General features: G+C 37.2%; 2 protein-coding genes across 3 annotated transcripts in view; one reads left to right on the top strand and one right to left on the bottom strand.

Moving 5' to 3' along the window:
* LOC117991033 (runt-related transcription factor 3-like) overlaps positions 1-13778 on the top strand; it is a 48161-nt gene extending 34383 nt beyond the window's left edge. For both annotated transcript variants that reach the window (XM_034978563.2, XM_069504951.1), the window contains 3 exons: positions 225-422; positions 12225-12383; positions 12592-13778. In XM_034978563.2, coding sequence (XP_034834454.1) covers positions 225-422; positions 12225-12383; positions 12592-13088 — 854 coding nt within the window. In that variant the 3' untranslated portion in view covers positions 13089-13778. The remainder of the gene's footprint in view (positions 1-224; positions 423-12224; positions 12384-12591) is intronic.
* Positions 13779-15201: 1423 nt separating this feature from the next.
* LOC117991492 (carboxypeptidase A1-like) overlaps positions 15202-17654 on the bottom strand; it is a 253318-nt gene continuing 250865 nt past the window's right edge. Inside the window, exons 13-15 of the mRNA XM_069505123.1 lie at positions 16827-16932; positions 16493-16639; positions 15202-15791 (exon numbers count right to left, since the gene is read on the bottom strand). Coding sequence (XP_069361224.1) covers positions 15510-15791; positions 16493-16639; positions 16827-16932 — 535 coding nt within the window. The 3' untranslated portion in view covers positions 15202-15509. The remainder of the gene's footprint in view (positions 15792-16492; positions 16640-16826; positions 16933-17654) is intronic.

Raw genomic sequence — 17654 nt, 5'->3', positions numbered from 1 at the left:
TGGAATACTCTTCCGCGATATGTGTTTCCTACCAATTACAACCCGGGTATCTTCAAAACAAGAGTGAATAGGCATCTTCTAGGTAAACGCGTCCCATCTTAGGCCACATCATCGCTTCCCATCAGGTGTGATTGTGGTCAAGCGTACACCTATAATGAATAATAAAAAAAACATCTTTACACAGATGTACCTACATAAATAAACTTAATCTCTTTTGTCAATAGGTAAATCGTTCACCCTCACGATAATGCTGGCGACGTCGCCCCCTCAAGTGGCAACGTACCAGAAGGCGATCAAGGTCACGGTCGACGGGCCCAGGGAACCGCGGTCCAAGACCAGGCACCATGGCTTCCATCCCTTCCATTTTGGACCACGATTCGCGCCCGATCCTCTTATGGGATCTCTACCTTTTAAATTATCAGGTAAGTTAAGGAAGTTGTTACCTAAATATTTTACTTTGATTTTGGGTAAGACCTAGGTCTGGTGAAATAGTATGGTTGTATTTAGCCACTAATCTACCAGAACAACTATAATAGTTACTGTCAAGGAGGGTGGATCTACAATCACAAATTCACGAAGTTTCTCTCAATGAGTCATGGTTCAAAGTATAATAATTAATTAATTACTATAAATCCTTTGCGTGGGGGCACAGGGCAATCAATATTGTATTGTGCTACTTTCAGTTTCTATTATTTCCTTACGGTTAAAATTAATATTATATCTAATCAAGCTATATGTGATGTAGGTATGTTTTATCTGTTGATAAGTGACGTGTTGATTAGTTACATAGTAACATTGTTATTCGTCAAAAAATACCATACAATGCTTTACTTGACAAAAAACAAAGTTGCTAAGTAGGTACCTACTTAAGTAACTTATCGACAGATTACAGACGGATTAATTAATTAAACTATTAGATAAGATGAGTTGATTATTTATTTTATTATTAGCTTTGACCGTTATTTACCAACCTATTGACTAGCCCTCTAACAAATAAACCTGGAATAGCGGTGGAATAGTTATACTCTGTTTTGTCTTTCTCTGTCATCAGTAATTTGACATTTGAAGGCAAAAGACAAAACAGAGTATAACTATTCCACCGCTATTCCAGGTTTATTTATTAGAGGGTAGGTATTTAAAACGTAGACTGATCCGCCAGATTAATTACACAAACACTAAAAATTGAAAAATAATTTAATTTATTACCGATTATATTATGTATACAAGAGTTAATATAGTTCCATAATAATACTTTTTGGTGCCGGTGCCAATTAGCTTTAGCTGCGCGAATCGTCTAGACTTCATATTTTTATGGGACTCCACAATGGCACCTCATTGGCACCGACCCCAAAAAATATTATTATGGAACTATATTAACTCTTGTATACATAATATAATCGGTAATAAATTAAATTATTTTTCAATTTTTAGTGTTTGTGTAACGAAGTCGGTTTTTATTTTTTTTGTAAAAATTTTTTATTTCACAATTTTTAGTGGCCCCATGGAATTATGCTATGACTGGTTAAAAATCTACTGTTTACTAAGCTATTACACTGATCGCGAGCAATTTACTCTTATCCGTTGAGGAGTTCCAGTATCTATCTTCGAAGATGTTCATCAGATCTTCACCAAATTGAAATGGGACCAACTTTGAAGTATACCCTTTCAAACAAAAAAAGAATTTTCAAAATCGGTCCAGGCGTTTTCGAGTAATCGGGGAACATACATAAAAAAAAAAAAAAAAAGAATCCGACGAATTGAGAACCTCCTCCTTTTTTTGAAGTCGGTTAAAAACAGTTTTGAAGAAAGCTTTAGGTTCGAGTTAGGTTGATAAAAATGTTTCTATTTCAATACAAAGATATGAAAGTAGGTATTTCGAGTCAAGGTGAGCAGTGAGCAGTTAATAACAGCTTCGTCCCCCGCTATGCAGTCGATCTCGAGGATATTAAATTGTCACCGGACCGCTGTCAGCCGTCGCCGACGTGCCCGACGCCCGACGCGACGCCCGTTGCCTTCGAGGGGATTTCATTTGGCCCAAAAGTTTCGCGCAACAATTAATTATCTATTTCCCTAACCCTCTTTTGACACCTGTAAGAAACACGCCGTTTATTATTTACGTTCATAGTAGGTACAGATCATATTTGATTACATAACATTATAAGATTATTGTATATCTATTAACTAGCTTATGCTCGCAACTTCGCATTATGAAGAAAATATAAAAAAAATAGATTTTATACCTTGACGTTAGATTTTTCACACCTTTATTACCTGTTATCTCCCAGAGCCACCATGATAACGTCCAGATAAACGTTCCTCCCAGCGTTGGGGACGACAGGCAGAGAAACTTTCAGATTTTATAAATTAACGAAGATCTGGCACGCGCTGGCTCTTAGTCCATAAATTTAAAAAATGACTATTATAATAAATAAATTTCCTGCTAATTTCTGACAATTAAATGTTAGTTTTAAAACCAATAAAATATTCTACCTTTGAATATTTATTTACCTACTCTGTAATAGACTTGACGATTGAAAAGTTCACCTTCTGAGCTTCAAAGTTTTACAATACAAGGATTCGACCCCCAAGCTCCGTCGTTGCTTAGCATCACCCTCATCAATTTGTGAGTTCACGTGTTTATTACATCTCAAAAATTCAAGAAGAATCTCGTGAAAATTTTCCTATTTCTATAGATACTTTAGATCGTTGTGTAAAAGCAGTCTAATGTAATAGTGGTGATAGCCTAGTGGTCAAGATGTTGGCCTTCTATTCGGATGGTCGTAGGTTCAATCCCGGCGCGCACCTCAAACCATCATAGAGGTGCATTTTTATGCTATTGTACGAGTACGTTACCCATACAACTGTTCTTGCAAGATTTTTTTGGTTTATTGAAATAAGTAGGTTACTTAGTGTTTATTTAAGTTCGAATAGTAGAAGGAAGAAAAGAAAGAAGAACAAAAAAAACGTTTCTTTTTGAAAGCTGAGCCACGATTTTTACACGATATTTTTCAGTAGGTATAATATCATATGGTAGTTAACTTCACTGACTCCTAAGTCAACAAAATAAAGCTATATAGCATCTATAGTTATCGTGATGGTTAGTCACCTCCATTGTATCGGGGAATCAAGCAGGAGCGACGCAAGTGGCACAAACCTCGTTAGGGCGGGCGTCAAAGGCCCCGTAACTCAATTACACACCTCGCGCTTCCTACACTATGCCAAGGCCCAAGACACTCGATTATATTGAACGTGATAGACACACATTTAAGGGAAATTTGTATAAACTTCTGAAAAGTCATCATACTTATTTATTAACTAGCTTATGCCCGCGATTTCGTACGCGTGGACCACACACATTTCAAACCCCTATTTTACCCCCTTAGGTGTCGAATTTTAAAAATCCTTTCTTAGCGAATGTCTACGTCATAATAGCTATCTACATGCCAAACAACTCGATTTGTCCAGTAGTTTGAGCTGTGCGTTGATAGATCAGGCAGTCACTCAGTTCTTTTTATATAATAATATATAAATGTTTTTTTTATGAATCAGTCTGACTGAAGTTTAGTCTAAGAAATTAAAATAAGCGAAAACGATTTATTGAACCACATACAAGCAGCTCTGGCTTTGTTGTAATATTTGCTTGCTTTTGAAATGTGCCTTTTTAATGTAGGAAAGTTAGTATGTTTGATTTTTTTATAACATTAGGTACTAGCAGTTCCGAGTAACTTGGTTTGTAACGTGTTTTATAGATCTTTCTTATGAAATGTTCTAACATGATGATGAAAACTCTTGGACGAATTGACCACTGAAAACTGCATGAAAATCCAAATAGATGTTTAAAAATTACAAGCGAATAGGTATAAAAACAAACGGCTTGTGACTTTGTTTTATAGAGAAAGAGAGACTATTAAGAGAAGAGAGGACATGATAGAAGAAAGAAGAGCTGATGATCTTCTTTCCTCTGTAATTTTTTGAGGGTTTTCCATTGTAATTTTTGCAAAGTTTACTGTATGTCGTAGGACATTGTGATATAGCTATGCACAAACCTTGTTAAAGGGGTGTCAGAGGGTTCAAAATTCAATTATAGGTATGCTGTTCACTTTCTTAACTGTGTCAAGATACTCGATTATAATTTTACGACGATCATGACATAGTTATCTTAGGTGTCGATCCAATAGCTCTTGAGAATTCACAGTAGGTACCTACTGCATTCTCCGTTAACTGTACCGTTAAATTAATAAAAATAATAATAATTATTATTTACCTCTAATAATAATAATTATTATTATTTATGACAACATAATATAGATTTATTATTAAGTGGATTTAGGTTTTTAACAATCTCGTGGGAACTCTTTAGTTTTCCGGGATAAAAAATAGCCTATGTCACTTTCCAGATCTTTGACTATACCCATGCAAAAAATCACGTTAATCCGTTGCTCCGTTGCGACGTGATTGAAGGACAAACCAACAAACACTTCCACATTTATAATAAGAGTACTGATTTCGGCCGAAATCAGTATTCTTATGACTATAGGTACTCTGAATAGAATACTGAATAGTGAATAGAATAATATACTGAATAGAAGTAGACCGCAACGCAGTCGGTTCAATAATAATTCAATTATTTTTATACATAATTATGTAGGTAAGTACATGGATTCAAGCTATCGAAAAGATTACTATAAACGCGAAGAGCAGAACTCTGTTCTTTGCATTCTAGACGGCTGGGATGACACATAAATCTGGGTACAGTATAATATGACCACTATGTGTAAGATACCATTTTCGGAAGATGGCTAAGAAACTTTTACTGCACCTCTTCCAATAACATTTCGAAAATGATGACAACTATCCACACAACGTTTGACGACCGCATGGTAGGTAAGTACCTACTTAATTTCTTGGCTCACAGTTAAGTTATACCACAGTTATTACTTCTTAAATCACCAAACAGAAAATAGGTGTCTTGAATTTAGAAGAAAAGAAATGTTTAATGCGAAAACCAAAACATATTTGCAGCGCTTCAAGTCGTTGACTATGGGCAAAAAGGCCACGTTAAGTTTGATTCAAAATTGTTTTTGATCGTGAAAGCTGAAATTGTTTGTACATCCGCGTCGCACGTCGCGTGTGAGCGCCACTTAAAGTCGCAGCCTCCGCATTATTAATGAGGGAGCCTTAGAGAAAATTAAATATAGCATTAGGCCCGGAAGCCCCGGATTGAGGGGGGTAGAGGGGGGAAGAAAGAGCAGGGGCATAACCCTTCCGCGCGACAATGCGGGTGCATAATTACGCATTTGTAAATTTTAAATGTTCCACCCACCTCATACAGCCTTTTGTATGGCGTGATTCGCGCTTTTACCATGCCTTTAAACGCTTTGAAATGAATTCGTATGATGATGACGCGAGCTCGATTAACTCTAAATGCGACGATTTTCACGGCGACATGTAGGTGTATGCGTATCATTATAGATAGGATGTACTGGTTAATATTTAATCGCTGGAATTTCATCGAACGTACGATTATGGATAGTGTCCGTCGGATAGACTACAGCATCTGCGAAGCTTAACTCTGAATGCGACAATTTTCACGGTGACATGTAGGTGTATGCGTGTCATTATAGATAGGATGTACTGGTTAATATTTAATCGCTGGAATTTCATCGAACGTACGATTATGGATAGTGTCCGTCGGACAGACTACAGCATCTGCGAAGCTTAACTCTGAATGCGACAATTTTCACGGTGACATGTAGGTGTATGCGTGTCATTATAGATAGCATGTACTGGTTACTATTTAATCGCTGGAATTTTATCAAACGTACGATTATGGATAGAGTCCGTCGGACAGACTACGGCATCTGCGATGCTTAACTCCTAAATGCGACGACATATACCTATTCGCAGGTAGCTAAATGCTTATCATTTATCATTATAATATAGGATGCATTAGTTAAAATGTAATCGCTGGAATTTTATCGAACGTAGGTACCTAAGTATTATTATGTCCCATTCGTAGGTATGTCATCTGCTTAGTATCACAATATACCTACTCGTAGGTAGGTACTATATATGCACATCGTACCCTAAACCTATTCTACTCTAAGCTGCATTATTTAATGAGTAGGTAGATAATCTGGCGATATCTCATCAGTCATAAAGTCTTAAGTAAAGTGTTTTCTAGTCATGATCTTCTATCCCAAAATAATAAGCAGACAAAACAATATATTATGTACTTACCTAGTCAACTCACGCTAAGACCCGTGATAGCCTAGTGGTTTAAGACGCCCGCCTCCAACTCGGGAGGTCTGAGGTGCGATCTCGGCACGCAACCCTAACTTTTCGGAGATATAATACCTGTCACTTGCTTTAACGGTGAAGGGGAACATTGCGAGGAAACCTGCATGCCTGAGAGTTCTTCATCAAAGGTGTGTAAAGTCTGCCAATACGGACTTGGTAAGCGTGGTGAACTATGGCCTAAGCCTCATTATGAGATGAGACTGTGCTCAGTAGTGGGCTAGTGACGATGAAATTTAAAATAGATAATCCTGAACATCCATAAATGCGACATTGCGACCTATCCGCGAAGACTTTACAACGGAAGGTTAATTAAGATAAACAAAAAGGGGTTAAACAAAATCAATAAAGGCAAATTCATTAAGTGCTAAGTAGATTGAAATCCAACATGGCGCGCAAGATGGCGCCGGCGGGTTAAGGCGCGTTGACAAAGCGACCTCGTTAGTTCGCGAGCCCTCTTATTAACCTTATGATGTACGGAGGGCATCCGTCTTGCCTTGCGTCAGAGGCTACCGACGTGGTTGCGCTTTAACTAAAATATAAGTTGGGGTATAGTTTTGGAAGTGAAGGATATGTTAAGTCTGTTGAACGGGTGTTTGCACCGCCACCAAAATATTGTGCTCATACCATACATAACATTCGTACGTACGAAGTACTTACAGGTGTTTTGGTAGATTTCACTTTGATATTCCTTTTGATGATTACATCATTCCCAATCCCAATCATAATGTTATCAGTGTAGTATTAATAGGGTCTTGGACTCTAGTAGTAAAATAACGTGATTTTTTGTATAGCGGTAGGTAGTTTATGGGGCTAGAATTCATAATTCACCACCTGGGTGTCTGGTGCACTTCGACCGTCCGCTGTGCCAGATCCTTCTTTCCACGCACATGCAAACTGTGGAACCAACTCCCATCGGCGGTGTTCCCACTAGATTACAACATGGGGTTATTCAAGGGGCGGACCAACAGATTCCTAAAAGGCCGGCAACGCATCGGCGGTTCCACTGGTGCTGCAAATGTTCATGGGCAGCGGTAATCACTTAACATCAGGTGACCCGCCAGCTCATTTGCTCGCTAACTCTATTAAAAAAAATATTAAAGAGAATTTTACACTATTAAAGTGGCGTCGGTGTCACAAAGCTCTATAGGTATAGTGCTGCCGACACGTATTGACGCTATATGACGCTTCTGTCCTAACAACACCAGAGTTTTATGGCTGACTAGTTCGTCCACGAAGATTTAGGTTTTCCTAAAAATACTATAGGAAGCCTTTGATTTTCCGGGATAAAAAGCAACCCACGTCCGTCTTCGGGATGTAAGCTATCTCTGCACCAAATTTCGTCAAAATCGGCTAAGCAGTTTACCCAAGAAAAGGTAGCAGACAGACATACGGATAAACAGACACACTTTTGTATGTGTGATATTAGTATGGATATGGAATAATGACACCATCAACACCAATCAACCTAATACTCTAACTTTAAAAAACCCAATATTTGAAGACCTGTTAGACAATCATTTTGAAGTGTTACAATGGCTTTCCTAACCCTTCCGAAATCTTTCTCTAATCACCGAAGAACTGTTAAAAAATTCCACCCTAATCCCGGGCCATCGGAATCAAACTCAAGACGATAACACTTTTATCCGCGTAATCCGAATCGTCTTCGCGGATTAACAGTAGGAAAAGCAGGCAAAAATGCAAGACGCAATCTAGCAAATGGCATTAAAATGTTTGGGCTCAACCCTCTCGTCGCGGTGCTATTTTTCAAACTGAAAAAAAATCCCTTCGAACGGAGTAATGTAGCGGACTGGCACGTCTTGGGAGGCGCTCGGTCCGAAAAAATGTGCGTTGGAGATGTTTTGATACTTTACTTCCTGTGATAAATGGTTGTTAGGTTTTTATTTGGAGACAAAAGATTTAAAGTAATTCTTTCGTGGATATTATTATACTTAATACTTATTGCTAGTTTTAAACAATGCGTGGTATTTCACGAAAATCGCTCTCGTAGTATTTAGGTCTTAGTATTTTATGATCATTTTACCTATGCCTGAAAAAAAAAGTCATGTTATTTTATTACCACTTTTCATACAAGTTTAGAAAGTAGTCGTTTTAGAAAGTTAGGCTAAAAATCCAATAAAACATATTCTGACGGACTTAGGTACATGGAGTTTAAAAAAACATCCATTGAGCTGTGATACAGCTTGTCCGTAAACTAAAAGCGGTAGATTGCCGTTAAAAATATTACAATGCTTGAACCAAAGTTATTGTTACAAATACCTACAACTCTCGAAGCTTCAAGTGCCTGCGTGTTTGGGTTCGAGACGGGTACTTTCTTTGAGACAAATATCTACCTCATACATACGTACCTAGCACGTAACAATATTATAGGTACAACTGCAGATAATCAAAGCTCGTAAGTATTTTAAAAAGTGAAGACTTTGTACGCTTAGTTTGTGTGGTTCGTATTATTCGTAGCAGAATAGACTCCAAAAACAGTGATGCGGTGCTTCCATACATTTGAGTAAAATTACACATGAGCATGTTTCAAATATCGCGACCCGTCACTAGTAGGTCTATACAGTTGTCGACATGAACTTACAATACTTAGTTTAGTAAATGTAACTTCTACATCTACACACGTTAATATCTTGCATGTTCAACCGCTCTACACGCCGATTACACACTGTGAACACAGAGCAAAGAATTCCAGCATTTTTAACGAATGCAAATGGTCTGGCGCTACCCTTTCTTCTGCAACTTTGAACAGCGAATACGAAATGAAACAATACCCTTTAGTTTTAGGGTCGGATAGACGCATTATACATTATGGTGTATTCGGTGTTTTTGTATAAATTCGTTTAAGGTACATGCTGAAAAGATAAAGAAAATATAAAATGTAAGCTGTTCAAAATTTAAATTATAACATTTGACATGATAACACTGGAATATGCGAGTTGCATAATATCATAAGGTGCTATGAAATGGCGAACTCGCACCGTAAAGCACTGTGCTGGCAGTCCCCTGTTGGGAAGGTAGAAGAGATATTATCAAGCGAGTGGCCAGGACTCAGGAGCCTCTGAATACAAGATCGTGTTAAGTGGAAATCCTTACAATAGGTGCAGCAATGGACATTAATTATCGGTTGACGACTAAAATGATATCTTATTATCTAAAATATGTAGGTAAACACTTGGCTCGGTTTTTGTGGATATAATAATAATCCTACTAATATTATAAATGTGAAAGTGTGGATGTTTGGATGTTTGGATGTTCGAATGTTTGTTACTCAATCACGCAAAAACTACTGGACGGATTTGGCTGAAATTTGGAATAGAGATAGATTATATCCTGGCTACTTTTTACACCTAGGCTACTTTTTATCCCAGAAAATCAAAGAGTTCCCGTGGGATTTTAAAAATGTAAATCCACGCGGACGAAGCCGCGGGCATCAGCTAGTATTATAATAAGTGCTAGTTTAAATAAATCAGCCCAAACCAGAGTTGTGACATCGTCTGCGTGGATTTAGGTGGACACGAACACCTTTAAAATGTAAGCTATCTCCATACCAGACAGAGAACGTTCAAAATGATAACTGATTGATAGACACTCTTTTGCATATTTTGATTATTAGCGCAGATAGTCTGGTTTATTCTAAACAACCAAATCATCAAAAACCTTCTCTATTTACAACTTTCAAACTTAACTTTATTCATATTTTTTTTCAATTTTCTGGAGCTGCGAAGATGATAAAATGAGAAGTTAAAATATCAAATCTTAATGCTGGAAATCTCTTGACCTATGTCAGCTAAATAGGGACTATCGTTGAACTCTACAAAGCAAGATACTTAGCTACTATCTAAAACTGTGCGAGGAAAAGTAATCTCTATCAGCACAGTTCACTTTGAATTCAGTAACTTGATGACACTCTAAAGTAGATGAAATAATCAGCCTATCCATAACCTAAATCTTTAATACCAATCAAGCTAACGACGTGCGCTTCATAGGCTTTTCAAACCCCGTCCAACAAACATTCAATATCGCGTAGTTATCGTAAAAGCTCCAGGGCATGATTAAACTAATCCTCAAAAAGAGGCTTTTGTCTAATTGCATCCATGAACTACCTATAAACGCTAAGCGGTCGGATTCAAAATAATGTGTTTTACATTTTCGCAGCGACGGTATCAACGGGTATAAAACGCCCTGTAATTTATTCTATTGCTGAAAGGGTTGGGTTGTGCGGGGTGGGAATTACCCAAGGTGGGTGCTAAAGGGTTAAGCCAAATATACGGGGTCGCGCCGGCGAACTTTGTTAATTTATGCGCTTAAAAATGTCAACTGGAAATTATGACGCCGAAACACATTTCCTATTTCATTAATGTGTTTATGATGATACGGGCTGTTTTATTTTAATTTCACATTATGTTAATTTTACGTTTACATGCCTGTTTTACAAAATAAATTCTAATTTCTAATCATTGCCAAATGCTGTAGGTACTCGTTAGCAAGACTATTTTTGCCTGCCGACATTAGTAGGTACTTAATTCTATTAAAAATCAGATTTTTATAGCAACAAAATTACTAGAAACTTTCTAAGTATTATTAGAAAATAAAATTATATGCATTATTTGTATAAACACATCTTATCTTACGTGGATATTCTAGATGTGAAAGTTTAGATGATTGACTGAACTGATTTGACTGGAATTTGGAATGGCATTAGCTTATAACGTCCTAAAAAATTAAAGAGTTCCCGCGGAGTTTTTATAAGTAAACTTATATCCACGCGAATGAAGTTACGGGCATCATCTAGTAATTAATGCATATCATTTTAATTTCTACAGCTTGTAATGTTATCATGAAACCTTTAAAATTAAGCCCGATTTAAAGCGCTTACGATTTGAGTGAAAGACATCATTCAAACATTGGAAAACCGAAATCATTGTCGGTAGGTAACAATTAAGGAGTGTTGCGAAGGAGATAAGGCGCGAATTGAAACACGTTCGGAGGGAGGCACTCACTTATTATTTAAATATTCCGCGATGAGTACTTACGTTCAATTCAATAGTTCACTTTAGTAGAGCGTAAGGACTTATTGCTTCGTTGTTTTCTTACGTAGGTAGTCTTTTAGTGTCTTTTAGTTAGGGGTTTGAACCGTCATTTAGATGCTGTTTTATTTCCATTCCAGACCGATAACCTGTTCAGGCTTATTATCACGTATTTATAAACGGCTAATTTGCATCTATTTTGACAAAAGATACCACTTAGGTAGAAGATCGACATGATCATTATCATAGTGTAATAGGTACGATAATATGACCTTCGTTGATTGATCTTCGACCACCCATTGCGCCAATTCTTTCCACGCACATGTAAACTGTGGAGCCAACTCCCTTCGGCGGTGATCCCACTAGATTTTCAACATGGGTTTATTCAGGTGGCGGATCAATAAATTCCTGAAAAGCGGGCAACGCATTGGTGATTCCTCTATTACTGCAAATGTTCAACGGTGGTGGTAGTCACTTAACATCAGGTGACCTGCCTGTCATTATATTTATATAAATAAATAGAACTCGATATCTTACTTTGGGGTGGCAATTTTGGTGATTATACTTTATCCAAGGAAAGAAGTTAGTATAGCTCTCTTTCTAATACGTAATCCTATACAAAAGACAGAGAAAAAAATCTCAGTATGTAGACGTTAACCTTTTTGAGCCACCAATCAATCACAAACATGTTTTGAAAAACATTCGAAATTCAATTCGAAGACATAGTTTCATTTGCTGAGATTTTTCTCTCTGTCATTTGTATGCGATTACGTAACAGAGAGAACACATATACTTCTTTCCGTGGATAGAGTATAGACACAAATAAGAGGATATCACACTGAATAAATATGTCTGATAGATCGTTCTTCATCGTTACAGGTATAGCACATCAGCTGGCTGGTCTCCCGGGCGGCGAGTGGGGCGCGCTCGCGAGGCACTACCCACCCCCACTGTTGCCCACGCATGCGCACTTCACGCCGCACGTCCTTCCACCGGCGCACACGCAACACCACGTCCCACCACCGCCTCATGAAACAGGTAAGAAAATGAAGAAACACGAGAAGAAGATACCAAAATGAGACAATTTTATCCTAATTTGTTCCATAGAACTTACATAGTCGGGTAAAAATAATTGTCTTTCACCTTTGTACTCAATTTGAATCAACCGCATTTGATCGCACATACAGTGTATCAAGCTTTAAGCTCCAAAAAAGAGGTAATCAGTAACACAATCTTTTGTTCTCAGATATAACCACAGATAATCCGGCTACAATGCATCCCCACAGCACGACGAGTCCAGCCAACTCTCGACCAAGTTCCCCACACGACGATGACGACGATATATCAGTGACCGCATCAAGTAGTCCACCTCCTGACGACCGACCAGGAGCTTTCACCTCCGTCACGAGAACCAGGAAACCCCTTCAGCCTCTTCCAGCACCATCAAGTCTCTTCCACAGCGCTTTAGCGGCGCAATTATTCTTGAATTCACCTCTCCTGCCAACACCACCAGCATGGCTCTATTCCCAGTTGTATGGCGGATACGATTGGTGGCTCAGACCTCCAGTGCCACAAGAAGATTCAAGTCCAAGTCCTGACAGAGAAGAGGAAGCCGGTTCAACCGCATCAAGTTCAAAGAAAAGACCAGCGTCACCAGAATGGTCGGAACAGGGCGTCAGAACGCGAAGCAAGTCTCTCATTACGTCGGATAGACGACCAGTCGATGTGTGGCGTCCGTACTAGTCAAACATTTAGTTCTCGAATATTACAGGAAGTGTTGTATAGTGTTCGGCCTCTACCGTCCGATGTGCAGGTGGACCCTAAGGGCCTTCGCAGACGGGGGACTATTGTCCGCGGAGGACAAAAGTTCCTCGACTTTTACTATAGTCTGATTTTTAATTCGGTGGAATTATGATAGTAATAATTGTCGTTTTATATATTGTGCGAGTTATTTGTATAAAAAAAATTCTAGTTTGCGTCCACAGTCCACACATGCGTCTGCAATGTTGATTTTTTTCTCCCAAACTAATTGTTTCGACATTGATAAGTTAATATGTACTTAATAAAGTATGTCCGTAGAAATTAAAATAGTGCTCTATTAAATTATCAATTTAAAAGAAACTTACACTTTCATAAAATTCATCCTTAGAATTCGTTGCCTATTTAATAATTTATTTAAGTTATCTTTTTTTATAAGAACGGTTAAATCCCTGAAAACGTTAGAATTCCACGGAATTAAAAATCTGTCAGTACGATGTTTTGCCGTACTATTCATCCATTCATTCGTAGTCCATCGTGTGCGTTTTGACTTATGCGCGATGTGATGCGATTAGTGCCCCATTTTTGTCGTTCACCGACAATAGTCTCTCGTCTGCATAGGCCGTAAAGTAGTATTGCGTAGAACAAAGTTGGATACGAATTCGATATAGTGATAATTGTCGATAGGTGTTTTTACGTTAGTTAAATGAATGTGAATTCCAAATTGTATTTAAATAATTGTTGATTGTATTATAATGCAAGGTCTGTAAATAAAGTTATTCGAAATTTTTAATCAGCTTATTTGATCCTTACCCCAGACGTAGAGCCTAATATTTAGAGAGAAATAATATTTCCACGGAGGTCCAGGTGCATGATAAGCTGTTAAAAATAAGTTACAGCGACCGTTAAAATGTGACTACCAATAAAAAGCGAAGTGGATAGCACAAGTCAGTTTTCGTACTCCCATGATTAAAGTTAATGGTAAAATGTTGGTCCCAAGTTTTGCTTTGCCCCACACCCACAATTTATTTTGCTTTTAAGGAGGGGTCTATGGTTTGACTGTGATCGTAACATAATTTTAACCACTTGTCATGCAACTGGACCTTAGATTGTAAGATCAAGTCATAAACTTATGAGATGCTTATAAGAATAACGAACCTAGAGGCACGCATTTATAAAATTGAAGCGTTGAAGCATTCAAAAGAACTAAAAACTTAGGACAGTGAATTTTAACTTTACTTGAACGCTAAGTTTTTTAAATGTTTTAAACTACTCTTGTATTGATCACTCACGAAAATTAATGAAAATAGTTTTCTTTTAAGAACTTATATTTTTCGGAATTTCGAATACGAAATTGCCATTACATAACGACGCACGTACCTACTCTAACCACTAGAGCTATTACAGTTACAAATGGGTCGGACATAAATAAACGGTATGGAAATTTGTAAAATAAATATTATCGAAATTAAACTTTTGGCAAGCAGTGATGTGAAACAATAAACCGGCGTATTGGAGCTCGTTTGATGTCGTGGTGGGAGGATACATTTTTGGATTGCATCCATATTATTCGTGACCGCAGCGAAACGTATGGCCTTTACGTTCATAATGAACAAAATAAACGCTGCATACTTTTATTACTGTTTGAGTGTTTTAATTAATTTATTGCAAATTGAAAATAATTAAATTATAATTCATACAATCATTCTGTAATCATGTTTACTTATATTGGTTTTTATCGTATTCTCTATATTATACGTTCTCTATGCACCACATTGAAGTTGTAATTAAAAAATTAAATCTCAATTTTGGCCAACCATGAAACTAAAAAGTTTAAAAAAAAACTCACTTGAAAAAGACGCCATACAGCCGCCACATTGATATCTTTCAATTTAATAGTTAGTGTCCCTCGGGATGATGTAAAGATTCTAACGATACCCCATACAACCAAATCTGTTCAAGCATTTTAGAAGTTATGATGGAATAAACAAACTCACATACATAGTTACATATTATATGAACCCTAAAAATATTACTCTCCTTTTATTGGGTAGTCGTGTATAAAAAGTAACGAAAACAAAAAAAAAACACATTGTAATTAAACATAATTTATTTTGTGATTTTCAATTATCAATTTAATTTATAATACTTTATAAGCTTCGGTTTGTAGACAATAATTTCATTAATTCTATTATCATACATACTCGTATCTAAATTTAAAAAATTATATAATAATAATTGCAGCATTCTCCACTATTCTTCACGTACCTAAAGAATTCTCCACTAACTTTAAATTTTCATTTTTGTGTGAAAATAAACTTTCTCTTTAGCTTATTGCATCTTTTAGACTGGAAACCGATGAACTAGGTTTATCCTTCCAAATGAACTAACTAGTTTCAATTTATATCATCTAGAAGTTCTAGAACACGCGCATGAGTGCAAGCTTCTGCATTTTCTGTCTACAAAATCCATAAGTCTCAAGACCCCAGTCACAACTTCACACGCTGTAGAAACTATCTCTTCTTTGGGCAGTAAAAACCTGTGTTTCTTGCCTCTTAGTTCGATCATGTACGAATAGGGGATATTGGCGACCGCGTAACTCCAATCTATGCTCGTTCCAGCTGCAAAGTACATAAGATCCTTTGTACTGCCGACTTTGTAGGTGCGATTACTATTCTCGAAGATGGCCTGGGAAGTTAATACAATATGTCATTTAAATCGCATATTATTTAATGTTTAAATTATGAGGTTTTAAAATAAAATATATGAGCTGAAAGTATATCCTAATCGGAGGCCCGGGCACGCACGTTTAACTTTTCAGAGTTATGTGGGTTTTAAGCAATTAAATATCACTTGCGTTAATGGCGAAGGAAAATATCGTGAGGATATCTGCATGCCTGAGAGTTCTCCATAATGTTCTCAAAGGTGTGTGAAGTCTCCTAATTCGCACTCAGCCAGCGTGGAGACCCGTGCTCTGCAGTGAGCCGGCGATGGGTTGATCATGATAAAAATAAAAGAATTTCACTCTTAGTCTGAATATTATAAATGGTAGGTAAGAATTAGTAGTTAGTATGACTTATAGTTTTTTTTTTGGAAAATTTTGGGTTGACATTGTGTACCCACTAGTTTCCGTCTCTTTACAAGTTTAAAACAATTAAGTAAAATGTGAATCAAGGAAATAAGTAAACATAATAAGGAAATTTAGGATTTTACATAGAGAAGATGTTTTAAAAAACATTCAAAATTTTATTCCACAATGTTTCATTTGTGACTCAAAACGGTTAGTGCCCACTGAGTTTTTGTCTCTGTCATTTGTATGGGATCACGTAACAGAGAGAGCGCTATACTAACTTCTTTCCGATAGGTACCTACTAGGGTTTAAACTTTACCTTAGCCATGGCAGTGCCTCCTTCCAGTAGCTCCACATAATCGGGACAAGAGTCCCCCGTATAGCCCCATGGGAAAATAATCACTTCACCGTAGCTGTGCAACGATAGGAACACTTTGAAATTTGTTCCCGATTCAAGTATTACGCGCTGAAAAAAATATGACCAATAGAATTTTCCAGGAAAGAGGAAGCTACTATATTATATTCTTCGTTATACACTGACTATCGTAAGTTCTGCTAAAAACAAATTACTCTATTGATTGTTTAAATCACTGTCATTACTTCAATTTTTACGACACAAAATAAAAATCCTGGAAATTTCAAACATCTCTTACTTTAACAGCCGCTGTTTCCGGCTCTGAAAATGGCTGAGGTCCCCTAAAAAATATATTGCCGGGGTCCTCCGATGAGCCTTCCTCGCCCTTTTCACCCCAACCGTAACTGAAAAAAGTCAGACATTCAAAAAAACCACAAAAATTGGCTTTTAAAATTTAAACTATATTTAACTCGCTCTGGCTTGGCATCACGTGGGTGGAATTGCTTAAAATAATTTTTAATAGGGACCTATGTTATACAAAAAAACTACAAGACGTAAACTTTTCAGTTTCTAACGATTTGAGCCATACTTGCGGGGTACTTAATTTGCTAACTCGGTGTTCAATATTGAATGATAGCCACCAAGCTCATTTGACACTGGTTGGTATATGCACAACTATCTAGGTGCTATGATCTACGACACCGGCGGCGCCGGCGCGCGAGTCCAACTGCAAATAATATGCCAGTAATAAACTGGTGTTGCCATAGTCCGGTCGTTTTATTACTCTTCATTGGCGACGAGGATGTATATTCTTTCTATTCTTTTCTTTCTATACGACAATAGTAATTAAATCAAATATAATTTGATTTATTCAAGAAAATGTCAAACGGACACGTCAGAGGAGTCAGAATAGCGGGATTTAAAAATTTGTTAACATTTAAATTATTAAATTTAAGTAGTAGTTTTAGTATATTAGACAAATGTCCCAGTTAGAAGAGAATTTAAATGTATCAATAAAAAAAATACTTCAGGACTTTCCATTCGATAGTTACAGAAATAAGTAAGTACCCGGACGTCAAAATTAAGGGCTACGAAAAAACACCCTACTGCCGTGTCGTCGCCATGC

The sequence above is a fragment of the Maniola hyperantus genome, chromosome 19 (genome assembly GCF_902806685.2).
Source record: "Maniola hyperantus chromosome 19, iAphHyp1.2, whole genome shotgun sequence".
Classification (NCBI taxonomy): domain Eukaryota; kingdom Metazoa; phylum Arthropoda; class Insecta; order Lepidoptera; family Nymphalidae; genus Maniola; species Maniola hyperantus.
This window is presented reverse-complemented; position numbering and strand designations above follow the sequence as displayed.